Genomic DNA, 15,746 nt, shown 5'->3' on the forward strand with positions numbered 1-15,746 from the left:
GAGGGGCTACAAAAGTATAAAAAAGTTGTAAAAATTTTTAAACATTTTTTAATTTTAAATCACTTTCCTTAGAATTAAAAAAACAACAACATATATAATAAAAAAGAAAAACATCCCAGGCATCAACGCGTCTGAAAACGCCCGGAGTATATAAATATTTACGTTGAATGGCGTACCGGAAAAAAAGTAAATGGCCGATTCCCCATTTTTTCATTGCTACTCTTACCCCAAAAAATGGAATAAAATGTGATCAAAGAGACACACACTTCAAAATGGTATCAACTACAGATCATCACGCAAAAAATGAGCCCCCACACAGCTCAGTAGACATGACTATAAAGAAGTTATGGGGGTAAGAATATAGTGATGTAAAAAAATTTTTTTACAATGTTTTAATTTTTGATTTTTTTTGTATTTAAACATATAAAACCTATACACATGTGGTATTGTCGTAATTGTACTGACCCAGAGAATGAAGGGCACAGGTCAGTTTTGCCGCATAAGGAACACTGTAGGGACAAAACCCATAAAACTGTGGAGGAATAGCTTTTTTCCTCACTTCCCACTACATTGTATGCCATATTAAATGGTGGCATTAGAAAGTTACAACTTGTCCCACAAAAACAAGCCCTCATATGGATATGTGAATGGAAAAATAAAAAAGTTATGGCTCCAGGAAGGCGGAAGAAAAATAAAAAAATGTAAAAAACTCCTAAGGGTTAAGAGTAACTGCACACTATGCAGTTTATATGAGGTTATTCTGCAGCACAATACAGTACCAGAGAAGTGAATGACATTTGACAAATCTCATGTACACTTTGCTTTTTTTACTTCAGTGTGGAAATTAACCTGTCATGTGGATTTTAAAACCTGCAGCATGTTAATTGTTGCACCTTATGTACAGTCGTGGCCAAAAGTTTTGAGAATGACACAAATATTAGTTTTCACAAATTTTGCTGCTAAACTGCTTTTAGATCTTTGTTTCAGTTGTTTCTGTGATGTAGTGAAATATAATTACACGCACTTCATACGTTTCAAAGGCTTTTATCGACAATTACATGACATTTATGCAAAGAGTCAGTATTTGCAGTGTTGGCCCTTCTTTTTCAGGACCTCTGCAATTCGACTGGCCATGCTCTCAATCAACTTGTGGGCCAATTCCTGACTGATAGCAACCCATTCTTTCATTGTTGTTGGATTGTTGGAAGAAGTTGCTGTTGGAGGGTGTTTTGGTACCATTCTTTATTTATGGCTGTGTTTTTGGGCAAAATTGTGAGTGAGCCCACTCCCTTGGATGAGAAGCAACCCCACACATGAATGGTCTCAGGATGCTTTACGGTTGGCATGACACAGGACTGATGGTAGCGCTCACCTTTTCTTCTCCGGACAAGCCTTTTTCCAGATGCCCCAAACAATCGGAAAGAGGCTTCATCGGAGAATATGACTTTGCCCCAGTACTCAGCAGTCCATTCACCATACTTTCTGCAGAAGATCAATCTGTCCCTGATGTTTTTTTTGGAGAGAAGTGGCTTCTTTGCTGCCCTTCTTGACACCAGGCCATCTTCCAAAATTCTTCGCCCTACTGTGCGTGCAGATGCGCTCACACCTGCTTGCTGCCATTCCTGAGCAAGCTCTGCACTGGTGGCACTCCGATCCCGCAGCTGAATCCTCTTTAGGAGACGATCCTGGCGCTTGCTGGACTTTCTTGGACGCCCTGAAGCCTTCTTAACAAGAATTGAACCTCTTTCCTTGAAGTTCTTGATGATCCTATAAATTGTTAATTGAGGTGCAATCTTATACCACAATATCCTTGCCTGTGAAGCCATTTTTATGCAACGCAATGATGGCTGCACGCGTTTCTTTGCAGGTCACCATGGTTAACAATGGAAGAACAATGATTTCAAGCATCACCCTCCTTTTAACATGTCAAATCTGCCATTTTAACCCAATCAGCCTGACATAATGATCTCCAGCCTTGTGCTCGTCAACATTCTCACCTGAGTTAACAAGACTATTACTGAAATGATCTCAGCAGGTCCTTTAATGACAGCAATGAAATGCAGTGGAAATTTTTTTTTGGGATTAAGTGAATTTTCATGGCAAAGAAGGACTATGCAATTCATCTGATCACTCTTCATAACATTCTGGAGTATATGCAAATTGCTATTATAAAAACTTAAGCAGCAACTTTTCCAATTTCCAATATTTATGTAATTCTCAAAACTTTTGGCCACGACTGTATATTTCACCACTTAACAGAAGGCATGGCACTAGAAATGAGATATTAATGGAAGAAAACTTCTCCAGAGCCTTAGAGGGGTATTCTGGTTGGATGAAGTTATCCCCTATCCCACAGAAATGAATGGAATGGCCACACGCATGCCCAACTGGCCTCTCAGTTCTTTTCAGGAGGGGCGCTGGGGGTCCCCACCAATTTAATAGTTATTCCCTATTATGCAATTTAATTTGTGATGGTACCAATGGCTGACAGAGGGAGCCCCCTCCCTCTGAATCCACTTAGATGCTGTGGTTGCTATTGACTGCGGCATCTAAGGGATTAAAAGGCTGGGATCGGCAATTCTGCCAATCCAGACTTAGACCAGGAGCTCAGCTATCATAAGAGAGCCGAGCTCCTGCTCTACGCTGCACTGGAGACCCGTGCAGTGCTAACACTAGGCAGCCATAAAAAAGTGGCAGTGGACTTAGCAGTGGTCAATAACAGGTTAATCCGTATCCTTTGTAAGTAAATCAGACAAGATGGCTGAGGATGATTAACCTACATTACTAAAGTACCATAACCACATATCAAAGGTTTTGATCAGTGGGTGTCTGAGTGCTGAGGGACCCTCAACAATCGTTAGAATGAGGAGAAGGAAATGCTCACATAGCACGCCTTTTTCCTCACTGCAGGAGACAGGCTCAATTAAACGTCTATGAGTCTGTCCTGATCCCATCGCTGCAGTGAGGAGAGAGAGTGCTCTGTGTGAGCGCTTCGCTCTTCCCGTTCTAGCAAATGGTGGGGTTTTCAGTACTGATGAGCAAAGCAGAGTTCGTTTTCCACTTAAAAAAAGAACAATGAAGGCACGCACAACTTTACGAATAACTGACTTCGGCTCAACGGAGATGGATCTCCGTACAGTATTAATCTGAAGTTTTGCTCATAATTAGTTCCCAGTACTCAGGCCCCCACCAATCAAAACTCTTGATATGATGCTGTGACATATCAAAAGTGTTTCCAAACTGTAGGTACACTTTAAGGTATATTAATAGAGATGAGCGAATTTCATATTTTGAAATTCGTTCACGCTTTGTTTGGTGGCAAAAGCAGAATTGCGTTATGGATTCTGTTACCACGGACCATAACGCAATTCTATGACGCAATGCATAACGGAATGCCTTTAGAGTCTTAATAGAAGTCTATGGGCTGCAAAACGGATCCGTCCCGTTTCCGTTATGCAGGGGAGTCCTCTCCTGTATAACGGAAACGGGACAGATCCGTTTTGCAGCCCATAGACTTCTATTATGACAGAATGAATAACAGAATGCCTCTAAAAGCATTCCGTCGTAGAATTGCGTCATGTTCCGTGGTAACGGAAACCATAACGCAATTCTGCTTTTACCACCAAATGCAGCATCAACGAAGTTCATAACATGAAATTCGCTCATCTCTATATATTAACGTGCAGCAGAAATGTCTGCAATTTAAATACATCTGAATAGAGATTCCTCTACAGCAAACACATGGATTACTACAAGCTCTATTTAGATGAATGGGACAGCTGCAGGAATTTCTGCCACAAACTCTCCAGTCTTTCTTCAAAGAAATGAACCCCAGCTTTGTCTGAAAGATTTCAGTAAGGCCGCATGCACACGGTCCGCATCCGAGCCGCAGTTTTGGCGGCTCGGATGCGGACCCATTCACTTCAACGGGGCCGCAAAAGATGCAGACAGCACCCTGAAACAAACAGCCTTAGGCTACATGCACACAACCGTTCTGCTTTTTGCAGTCCGCAAACCGCAGATCCGCAAAACACGGATGGCGTCTGTGTGCGTTCCGTGGCCCCGCAAGAAAAATATAACATGTCCTATTCTTGTCCACGCTTTGCGGACAAGAATAGGCAGTTATATTAAAGGCTGTCAGTGCCGTTCTGCAAATTGCGGAACGCACGCGGGCGCCATCCGTATTTAGCGGCTCTGCGGTTTGCGGACTGCAAAAAGCAGAATGGTTGTGTGCATGTAGCCTAAGGCTGTTTGTTTCAGGGTTGGGTCTAAGGTAAGGTCTAGGTTTTGCCCATTTAACTTGAATTGACTTTCTTGTACTTCTTGATTAACCACTTAAGGACCACAGGTTTATACCCCCCTAAAGACCAGGTCCTTTTTTACAAATCGGCACTCCACAAATTTAGCGGTTTATTGCTCGGTCATGCAACTTACCACTCAAATGAATTTTACCTCCTTTTCTTCTCACTAATAGAGCTTTCATTTGGTGGTATTTCATTGCTGCTGATATTTTTACTTTTTTTGTTATTAATCTAAATTTAACGATTTTTTTGCAAAAAAAAAATCACATTTTTCACTTTCAGTTGTAAAATTTTGCAAAAAAAACGACATCCATATATAAATTTTGCTCTAAATTTATTGTTCTACATGTCTTTGATAAATAAAAAATGTTTGGGTAAAAAAAAATGGTTTGGGTAAAAGTTATAGCGTTTACAAACTATGGTACAAAAATGTGAATTTCCGCTTTTTGAAGCAGCTCTGACTTTCTGAGCACCTGTCATGTTTCCTGAGGTCCTACAATGCCCAGACAGTACAAACACCCCACAAATGACCCCATTTCGGAAAGTAGACACCCTAAGGTATTCGCTGATGGGCATAGTGAGTTCATAGAACTTTTTATTTTTTGTCACAAGTTAGCGGAAAATGATGATTTTTTTTTTCTTTTTCTTACAAAGTCTCATATTCCACTAACTTGTGACAAAAAATAAAAACTTCCATGAACTCACTATGCCCATCAGCGAATACCTTGGGATGTCTTCTTTCCAAAATGGGGTCACTTGTGGGGTAGTTATACTGCCCTGGCATTCTAGGGGCCCAAATGTGTGGTAAGGAGTTTGAAATCAAATTCTGTAAAAAATGACCAGTGAAATCCGAAAGGTGCTCTTTGGAATATGGGCCCCTTTGCCCACCTAGGCTGCAAAAAAGTGTCACACATCTGGTATCTCCGTATTCAGGAGAAGTTGGGGAATGTGTTTTGGGGTGTCATTTTACATATACCCATGCTGGGTGAGAGAAATATCTTGGCAAAAGACAACTTTGTATAAAAAAAAATGGTAAAAGTTGTCTTTTTCCAAGATATTTCTCTCACCCAGCATGGGTATATGTAAAATGACACCCCAAAACACATTCCCCAACTTCTCCTGAGTAAGGCGATACCAGATGTGTGACACTTTTTTGCAGCCTAGATGCGCAAAGGTGCCCAAATTCCTTTTAGGAGGGCATTTTTAGACATTTGGATACCAGACTTCTTCTCACGCTTTGGGGCCCCTAGAATGCCAGGGCAGTATAAATACCCCACATGTGACCCCATTTTGGAAAGAAGACACCCCAAGGTATTCAATGAGGGGCATGGCGAGTTCATAGAATTTTTTTTTTTTTGGCACAAGTTAGCGGAAATTGATATTTTTTATTTTTTTCTCACAAAGTCTCCCTTTCCGCTAACTTGGGACAAAAATTTCAATCTTTCATGGACTCAATATGCCCCTCACGGAATACCTTGGGATGTCTTCTTTCCGAAATGGGGTCACATGTGGGGTATTTATACTGCCCTGGCATTCTAGGGGCCCTAAAGCGTGAGAAGAAGTCTGGAATATAAATGTCTAAAAATTTTTACGCATTTGGATTCCGTGAGGGGTATGGTGAGTTCATGTGAGATTTAATTTTTTGACACAAGTTAGTGGAATATGAGACTTTGTAAGAAAAAAAAAAAATAATTCCGCTAACTTGGGCCAACAAAAATGTCTGAATGGAGCCTTACAGAGGGGTGATCAATGACGGGGGGGTGATCAATGACAGGGGGGTGATCAGAGAGTCTATATGGGGTGATCACCCCCCTGTCATTGATCACCCCCCTGTAAGGCTCCATTCAGATGTCCGTATGTGTTTTGCGGATCCGATCCATGTATCCGTGGATCTGTAAAAATCATACGGACATCTGAATGCAGCCTGACAGGGGGGTGATCAATGACAGGGGGGGGTGATCAATGACAGGGGGGTGATCAGGGAGTCTATATGGGGTGATCACCCCCCCTGGAAGGCTCCAGGGAGACGCCTGTATGTGTTTTGGGGATCATACGGACATCTGAATGGAGCTTTACAGGGGGTTGATCAATGACAGGGGTGTAATCAATGACAGGGGGGTGATCAGGGAGTCTATATGGGGTGATCACCCCCCTGTCATTGATCACGCCCCTGTAAGGCTCCATTCAGACGTCCGTATGCGTTTTGCGGATCCGATCCATCTATCAGTGGATCCGTAAAAATCATGCGGACATCTGAATGGAGCTTTACAGGGGGTTGATCAATGACAGGGGTGTAATCAATGACAGGGGGGTGATCAGGAGTCTATATGGGGTGATCACCACAGTCATTGATCACGCCCCTGTAAGGCTCCATTCAGACGTCTGTATGCGTTTTGCGGATCCGATCCATCTATCAGTGGATCCGTAAAAATCATGCGGACATCTGAATGGAGCTTTACAGGGGGGTGATCAATGACAGGGGGGTAATCAATGACAGGGGGGTGATCAGGGAGTCTATATGGGGTGATCACCACAGTCATTGATCACGCCCCTGTAAGGCTCCATTCAGACGTCCGTATGCGTTTTGCGGATCCGATCCATCTATCAGTGGATCCGTAAAAATCATGCGGACATCTGAATGGAGCTTTACAGGGGGTTGATCAATGACAGGGGTGTAATCAATGACAGGGGGGTGATCAGGGAGTCTATATGGGGTGATCACCACAGTCATTGATCACGCCCCTGTAAGGCTCCATTCAGACGTCCGTATGCGTTTTGCGGATCCGATCCATCTATCAGTGGATCCATAAAAATCATGCGGACATCTGAATGGAGCTTTACAGGGGGTTGATCAATGACAGGGGGGTAATCAATGACAGGGGGGTGATCAGGGAGTCTATATGGGGTGATCACCACAGTCATTGATCACGCCCCTGTAAGGCTCCATTCAGACGTCCGTATGCGTTTTGCGGATCCGATCCATCTATCAGTGGATCCGTAAAAATCATGCGGACATCTGAATGGAGCTTTACAGGGGGTTGATCAATGACAGGGGTGTAATCAATGACAGGGGGGTGATCAGGGAGTCTATATGGGGTGATCACCACAGTCATTGATCACGCCCCTGTAAGGCTCCATTCAGACGTCCGTATGCGTTTTGCGGATCCGATCCATCTATCAGTGGATCCGTAAAAATCATGCGGACATCTGAATGGAGCTTTACAGGGGGTTGATCAATGACAGGGGGGTAATCAATGACAGGGGGGTGATCAGGGAGTCTATATGGGGTGATCACCACAGTCATTGATCACGCCCCTGTAAGGCTCCATTCAGACGTCCGTATGCGTTTTGCGGATCCGATCCATCTATCAGTGGATCCGTAAAAATCATGCGGACATCTGAATAGAGCTTTACAGGGGGGTGATCAATGACATGGGGGTAATCAATGACAGGGGGGTGATCAGGGAGTCTATATGGGGTGATCAGGGGTGATCAAGGGTGAATAAGGGGTTAATAAGTGACAGGGGGGGGGGGGTGTAGTGTAGTGGTGCTTGGTGCAACATATTACTGAGCTACCTGTGTCCTCTGGTGGTCGATCCAAACAAAGGGGACCACCAGAGGACCAGGTAGCAGGTATATTAGACGCTGTTATCAAAACAGCGTCTAATATACCTGTTAGGGGTTAAAAAAATCACATCTCCAGCCTGCCAGCGAACGATCGCCGCTGGCAGGCTGGAGATCCACTCTCTTACCTTCCGTTCCTGTGAGCGCGCGCGCCTGTGTGCGCGCGTTCACAGGAAATCTCGGCTCACGCGAGATAACGCCAATCGGCGTTAGTGTGACCTGGGAGCGCCGCAGAAATGACGCCTTTCGGCGTTAGCGTGGCGGGAAGTGGTTAAAACACTTTTGTATAAACTACAACATTATATACCCATAACGTTACAAACAAGCATTATAAAAATAACTGAGTAAAAAGATAGTTTTTATTTCATTGTCACATTTAATTGTGGTTGTACCAGTCCACAACTACGGTAAGTTTTTATCTTTTCTTGACTGTCATTTGCGATTCAGGCTTAGTATAACCATCACAAACAAGTTGAGATATTCCTAACTGATGCCTCGAGAAGATGAGAGGGCCCTGCAGTATTTATGAGCACTTCATACTTCATTGCTTTCAGAGAGCTTACTGTTTTGTATTGCACACAACTGCAGACATAGGATTGATTTCATAAAAAAAGATAACCGAGAAGAGACAATATATCACATAGGAGACAGAAGAACTTATAAAGATGCATTACTGGTACTTATTAAACTAGAGCTGGCAGAAGTTACCCTTCTCTGGTGATCTCCAACCTCTGACTGTCCAGCTTCAAAACTACAACTTCTAATATGCCACGGGCAGGGCCGGTATTAGCCAAAATGTGGCCCTAGGGAAAAGTACAAGCGGGGGCCCAAATTCTGAAGTATTGCACTATCCATCACATTCAGTTGATTCCAAAAAATATATGATGGTTGCTAGGAGATGTAGATTGTTATTCTTCAGGGTTTTTTTTTTTTTCACGCACCTGAAAAAACCATCACAACAGATTGCATCCGTGTGAAAAAAAAAATGAACCGCTGATGCAATTGCAGACAAAACGGACTACTTGCATGCAAACCCATCATCTTTTTCCTGAACAGATCTGGACACAATCCGTATCGTTTGTTTGAAAGGGGCCTTAGGAATCATTTTTTGTCCAGTGATGTGTAGTTTTTTTTTTGTATACCATTTGAGAGTGGGTATGCCTTTTGATCACTTTTTATTAAATTTTTTGGGGAGGTGAAGTGACCAAAAAACAGCAAATTGCCATTCATGGTACAGGATAAATTATCTTATATATTAATAGTTCAGGCATTATGGGACGTGTGACACTAATGATCTTTATTTTTTATTGTATTCTTGCTTATTATATTTTTAAAAACTTTTATTTTTTTTACCCCCTTTGGTTTTGATCATGCAATTTGTCTGATAGCTTCTCCCATAGACTGCAATAATTTACCATTGTAGCCTATGGGAGATTCAATATGGGGGTCATTTATTAATGCTGGCGTTTTAGACGCCGACCTTAATATCTCCTATATCTGGCGGTGGATCTTATAGAGTTACATAGAGACGCCGGCCTCTACATAAATTCGGCGAATCCACCGCTGCTTCTAAATCTAAGACAGCTTCCCCACTATTTTATACCTGGCGTGAGCAGGAAAAAGTCACAGATTGCGGTGAAAAGGACCTTTGCGCCGCAATCTATGCCAGGAATACACCTACTATAAGCATATTTCTGGTTAGTAAATGACCCCCAATGCTCCTATGGAGCCCTGGCAGAAACAGAAAGCTGAGGTTGCCATAGCAACCTAGCAGCTCCTGCGATCCCATTGTGGAGAGCCATTTGGTCACCGGACCGCAGCGCTCCCAGAATTTGGCTGCTTAGATGCTGTGGTCACAATTGACCACAGTATTTCAGGGGTTAACGGTCTGTGAACAGACTCTGCCACCAGGTGTATGTTGTATAAAACAGCAGGCGCTCGGTGGCTATGACGCCGGCTCAGCTCCTGAGCGGGCACCATTTTCAAAGAACTGACAACTGCTGTTAAGGTGGCAAGAGGTCCGGTTTTAGGCCGGGCAGTCTGGTTTTCAGACTCCCTGTCCTACGTTGGCCACAGGGTCTGGACGGACACAGGGATGTCCATTTGAACAGCTTACACTGAGCTGTCCGAACGTGAGCTGCAGGGAGAAAGTCACCCTCCCTCCCACCCTTGCAGCTGACCTGAGGTTCATTTTACCCCATCTGCTGTGGAGTGAGAGGGGCGTGGCCTAACGGAATCAGGGGCGTGACTTAGCAGAGCGAAGGTGGGGTTTTACAGTCCGTCTTTTCAGGGTGGCCTGAATGGCCAGCCTACCTGCGGTTCATATGGGGTTAAGGGCAACTACATATATATGTTCTTCTTAGGGCAGCTAGACCATTGTATATATTGATTTATTTAAAAACAATTGATACCTGCCCCACAGTGCTTCAGTGCACATTCTTACCCCTCCGTTCCTCCTGCACTGCTGCTCAGCACTTGACTTCTCCTTACTTCACTTCTGTTTCTCAACTTCTCCTGACCTGATGCTGCCAGCCTGGTCAGGCAGGTGATGCTGTGACCAGGAGTGCAGTCCTAGCCGGATATGGCTGGGCTGAGGTGATCCTGTCCTGCACTGCCTCTGCTGTGCTGAGGCTGAGCAGAGAACTTGAGCATGCTGGTGCCGTACTCTGCGCTCTGCCGCCGCTCCACTCGCTACCTATCATTGTGCCCTGCTCAGCTGCGGCCCGCCAGTTCTCTTCCATATCTGGCAGCTGGGCCAGCAGCTGAATGGCACAGTTGTGTGGTGGTGACTGTGGAGTGAGCAGGGGGCCCTTTCTGGGATTGCCCAGTTTGCCCCCCTAACGCCGGCCCTGGCCACGGGCCACAAATAAGTGGCATGAAAAGGTGTGTAAATTGCAGGCTGGATCACTTACATATTGCATGCAGGCTTTAAGGGGACAAGGACTGATCTGACAATCTCCATACAGAGCTGCGGAAGAACAAAAAAGGGTTGGCCACATACCTAAAATTATGTATACTGGATGGTATGCTTCAAATATTATAACAGCAGCCACAATAAAGCCCCTCTGCTGCCCATGGATGCTGTGTTTAAATCAGGCATGCTCAACCTGCGGAACTCCAGCTGTTGCAAAACTACAACTCCCAGCATACCCGAACAGCATACAGCTATCAGCCTACAGTGGGGCATTGTGGGAGTTGTAGTTTTACAAAAGATGGAGGGCCGCAGGTTGAGCATGCCTGGTTTAAACCCTGGAGCAGCAGTCAACATGTCCATAGCTTTCTCAACATGACTTACACACATGACTGCCTCCCAGACCACAGACCACCCTGCGCAAGTGCTTAAAGAGGACCTGTCATCTTTCCGGACATGCCTTTTTTAATAGTTTCATGCATTTCCCATGTAATAACAATTCTGGAGCCTCTGTTCTTATGGCTCCATGTTGTGCCATTCCTGTATTATTCCTGCTAGAAGTTATGAATGAATTGCTAGCAGTCGGCAGCAAGGGTACAGAGGGGAGGTAACCAGTTGGGGGTGTGTACCTGCACAGTCTGAAAATAGAAGCACTGATTAGATACAGCCAGACTGTGCAGGTGCACACCCCAACTGGTTACCACCCCTCTGTATCCTTACTGCAGACTGCTAGCAATTCATTCATAACTTCTAGCAGATATAATACAGGAATGGCACAACATAGAGCCATAAGAATAAAGGCTCCAGAATTGTTATTACATGGGGAATGCATGAAGATATTAAAACAGGTACTGTCAGGTGTGGTGAAAAGGTTCTCTTTAAAGTGTTCAGCATTTGGGCAGATATAGGTAGCAGAATCTCTTCTATCTGCCCACTGCACATTTTCAGCATTTAAACAGAAGAGAATGCAGTGACCGCCATCTTGTTTAGAGTATGGATGCCACATCCAGTGTTCCCTCATGGTAACCATGGGAAACAGGGGGCTGCAGTGCGGCTGCTGTAGTAGAGAGTGTGGCTTACTGTGATGTATAATGGCATAGTAAGTGTTTGCAGAAATTTCTTCAGTAAGTGGCCAATATATTAAAAGGGTTTTCCAGGACTAAAATAATGATGACCTATCTGTAGGATAGGTCATCAATATGAGATCGGTGGGGGTCTGACACCCAGCACCACCACCGATTAGATGTTGGCGACAGCCGCAGGTTACTAAAGTAAATGGTGAAGCGAGCTGGAACATCTCTGCTCTGTACACTGTACAAGGGTCACTCTCCAGTACTGCAGCTCGGCTCCCATTCACTTGAGCAGGAGCATTAATTGCAGTACTCGAGAATGGCCACTACACGGTGTACAGCGCTGTGGTGTTCCAGCTCCATACAGTGTGTACTTAGGAGAGCTGTGGCTGCCGCTAGAAGCTGATCAGTGGTGGTGCTGGGTGTGAAACCCCCACCATTGTCGTACTGATGACCTACCCTATGGATAGGTCATCAATATGTTAGTCCCGGAAAATGCCTTTAATTAATCGCAAATAATAAATCTACTTTTAATAACCATTATTACTGGACCATAATTAGAATTATCTGCATACTTTTGGCTTTAGGGGAAGAACACTGGGCTTTACTAGGTAACGTAATTACACCAGTATAGTTAATAAAACTAATGAGACTTGATAATGCGACATAAATACATTACCAGAGAGCTTCATAAGAAGTTCAGAGGCAGCCTTGACAGAGATATCCTGTGTTAGCAAGTTTGGCTGTGGTTCCTGGGATGTGGCTTTTTTTGGCGTGCTTGAGTGTCGGGCCTCAGATTCATGGCTGTAGTTATATCCAGACTGCGGGGACAAGGAGTTGCTAAGTTCTCCATCATTAGGCTCTTCTTTAACTTTGAGAGTCAGTGGATCTTTCTGATTTGCAGCTGTTTATAGAAAATACAGACTGGTTAAACAGAGAAAACACGCTGCCAACAAGATAGTTATGGTATCCTGAACCCTAAATATTAAATTATAACCTAGCTTTAACACATTAGTGGACTACTCACGTAATGGGACCAGATTAAAGAACATTGCTATAATAATTACGAGTGACGTCCTCTCATACTGAATGCTGTGGTGAGCATTTTCTTTGTCTTTTTTACCTTTCAGCAGATGTTTCAGAGCCATCGTAATTATTGCCCTTTGTACAAGAGACTATAAGGCTACTTTCACACTTGCGTTGTTGTTTTCCGGTATTGAGATCCAGCAGAGGATCTCAATACCGGAACAAAAACGTTTCCATTTAGACCTCATGCATTCTGAATGGAAAGAGATCCGTTCAGGATGCATCAGGATGTCTTCCGTTCCAGCAGCATTCTGTTTTGTGACCGGACACAAAATCGCTGCAAGCTGCGCTTTTGTGTCCGGTCATAGAAACGGAAAAAAAGCGGATCCGGCACTGAAAGCAATGTAAGTCAATAGGGACGGATCAGTTTTTTTAGGCGACTTTCAAACTCGCGTTTGTTGTGGATCCGTCATGGATCTGCACAAACGCATCCGTTTAGATAATACAACGACATGCATCCGTTCAGAACTGATCCGTTTGTAGTATATTTAACATAGCCAAGACAGATCCTTCTTGACCACCATTGAAAGTCAATGGGGGACAGATCCGTTTTCTATTGTGCCAGATTGTGTCCAGTGAAAACTACTTGCAGCGTTTTGGTGTCCGTCTGACAAAACTGAGCCAAACTGATCCATTTGGCTCAGTTTCGTCAGACGGGCACCAAAACGCTGCAAGTAGCATTTTGGTGTCCGCCTCCAAAGCGGAATGGATGCGGAACGGAGCCAAACCGATGCATTCTGAGCGGATCCTTATCCATTCAGAATGCATTAAGGGGAAAACTGATCCGTTTTGAACCGCTAGTCAGAGCCCTGAACGGATCTCACAAACGGAAGCCAAAATGCCAGTGTGAAAGTAGCCTTAGGAGCCTAAAAAACTGGATCAGTCACCCATTGACTTTCAATGTATTTAGTGCTAGATGCTTTTTTTTCCGTTTTGATTTTACACAACCACATCCTAACGGAACAGATGCATCCTGATGTGCAAAAACAAAACGGATCCGTTTAAGTCCAGTATTGAGATCCTCTGCCGGATCTCAATACCAGAATTAACAAGTGTCAAAGTAGCCTAAGATAGCAGTGTTTGCGAGGGGTGCAATGGACAGAGATAACAGAAGGGACTAACAGTCCAACACGAAAACCATGAAGGTCATGGAGAGAAAAATCAACCATGTGCACACAGGGAAGATTTATCAAGTGTCATAGGACCAAGGTTTTACGATGCATCGCACAAATATCTGGCATAATACATCACAACCAGCCTTTTTTTTTTGTACTCAAAAAACGACAGTAGGCGGCTCACCCCATCATAAAATGTGGAGCGTATATGTCGGGTGCACACACTTTCTCTGGTGCCCTCTGATCCAAAACAATATGGATAAATTAATATAAGGTTCCATTCACACACTGTGTGACGGCTGTGCCTGTTTTCCAGACCGCAAATCGCGGATCTACAAACCACTGACACATGCCGTGTGCACCCCGCATCAAGGCGCGGACCCTTTGACTTTAACGGGTCCGCAATCTGCAAGATGCAGCCAAAGATAGGTCTCATCCAATCTTTTGCAGCACGGAAGCTCGGACCTGGAAGCACACGGAAGCTGCGGTCTCCAAACGAACACGGCTGTCACACAGTAGTGTGAATGGGGCCTAGATATATACAGGGACATTAACTTGTTTGCCCCAGTATATGTCTACAAAGCCTACTGATATTGAGTTATCTATATACATTTTTTGTCATAGTCAAGGCAAAATACTAAATGGTGCAAATAGTTTATAAATTTGGTGCATGTCAGTTGCGTCATTTGTTTGATGTATATTACACTTTTGTATTAATTTTGATAAATGTGTCACACTGTATTTAAAAGGGTTTGTCCCAATAAAAATATTCTACAGTTTTTAAACCAGCACCTGGATATGGATACTTTTTTATTTGTAGGTAGTTAAAAATGTAGTTAGTCATTGAGTTATTCAATAAAGTGCCGGTTGCCATTTTCTTCTTTTTCTGATTCTTCTGTCCACTTCAGTAATATCGCTTAGGTGGACGCACATGCTCAGCTCCATTTTTCAACTGCCACATAGGGAGAGAGCTGCAATAGAAAATTCACTCCCCTTCACTGTGACAGGGAGAGAGCTGCAGCAGAAAAGACATGCCCCCCGGAGCAGTGACAGGGAGAGAGCTGCAGCAGAAAAGACATGCCCCCCCGAGCAGTGACAGGGAGAGAGCTGCAGCAGAAAATACATGCCCCCCCGAGCAGTGACAGGGAGAGAGCTGCAGCAGAAAAGACATGCCCCCTGGAGCAGTGACAGGGAGAGAGCTGCAGCAGAAAAGACATGCATCCCCCTCCCCCCGAGCAGTGACAGGGAGAGAGCTGCAGCAGAAAAGACATGCCCCCTGGAGCAGTGACAGGGAGAGAGCTGCAGCAGAAAAGACATGCATCCCCCTCCCCCCGAGCAGTGACAGGGAGAGAGCTGCAGCAGAAAAGACATGCCCCCTGGAGCAGTGACAGGGAGAGAGCTGCAGCAGAAAAGACATGCCCCCCCGAGCAGTGACAGGGAGAGAGCTGCAGCAGAAAAGACATGCCCCCCCGAGCAGTGACAGGGAGAGAGCTGCAGCAGAAAATACATGCCCCCCCGAGCAGTGACAGGAAGAGAGCTGCAGCAGAAAAGACATGCATCCCCCTCCCCCGAGCAGTGACAGGGAGAGAGCTGCAGCAGAAAAGACATGCCCCCCCGAGCAGTGACAGGGAGAGAGCTG

At 44.5% G+C, this 15,746-nt stretch overlaps 1 protein-coding gene across 2 annotated transcripts in view; it reads right to left on the reverse strand.

Annotated features, from left to right (window-relative positions):
- The window catches only part of ZNF827 (zinc finger protein 827), a 273,636-nt gene that overhangs the window by 122,410 nt on the left and 135,480 nt on the right, over nt 1-15,746 (reverse strand). Inside the window, exon 5 of one of the 2 annotated variants that reach the window (XM_040418516.1) lies at nt 12,586-12,810. The exons of the other annotated variant lie outside the window; for it this stretch is intronic. Coding sequence (XP_040274450.1) covers nt 12,586-12,810 — 225 coding nt within the window. The remainder of the gene's footprint in view (nt 1-12,585; nt 12,811-15,746) is intronic. 2 annotated transcript variants of the gene reach the window in all.

The sequence above is a fragment of the Bufo bufo genome, chromosome 2, assembly GCF_905171765.1.
Source record: "Bufo bufo chromosome 2, aBufBuf1.1, whole genome shotgun sequence".
Classification (NCBI taxonomy): Eukaryota; Metazoa; Chordata; class Amphibia; order Anura; family Bufonidae; genus Bufo; species Bufo bufo.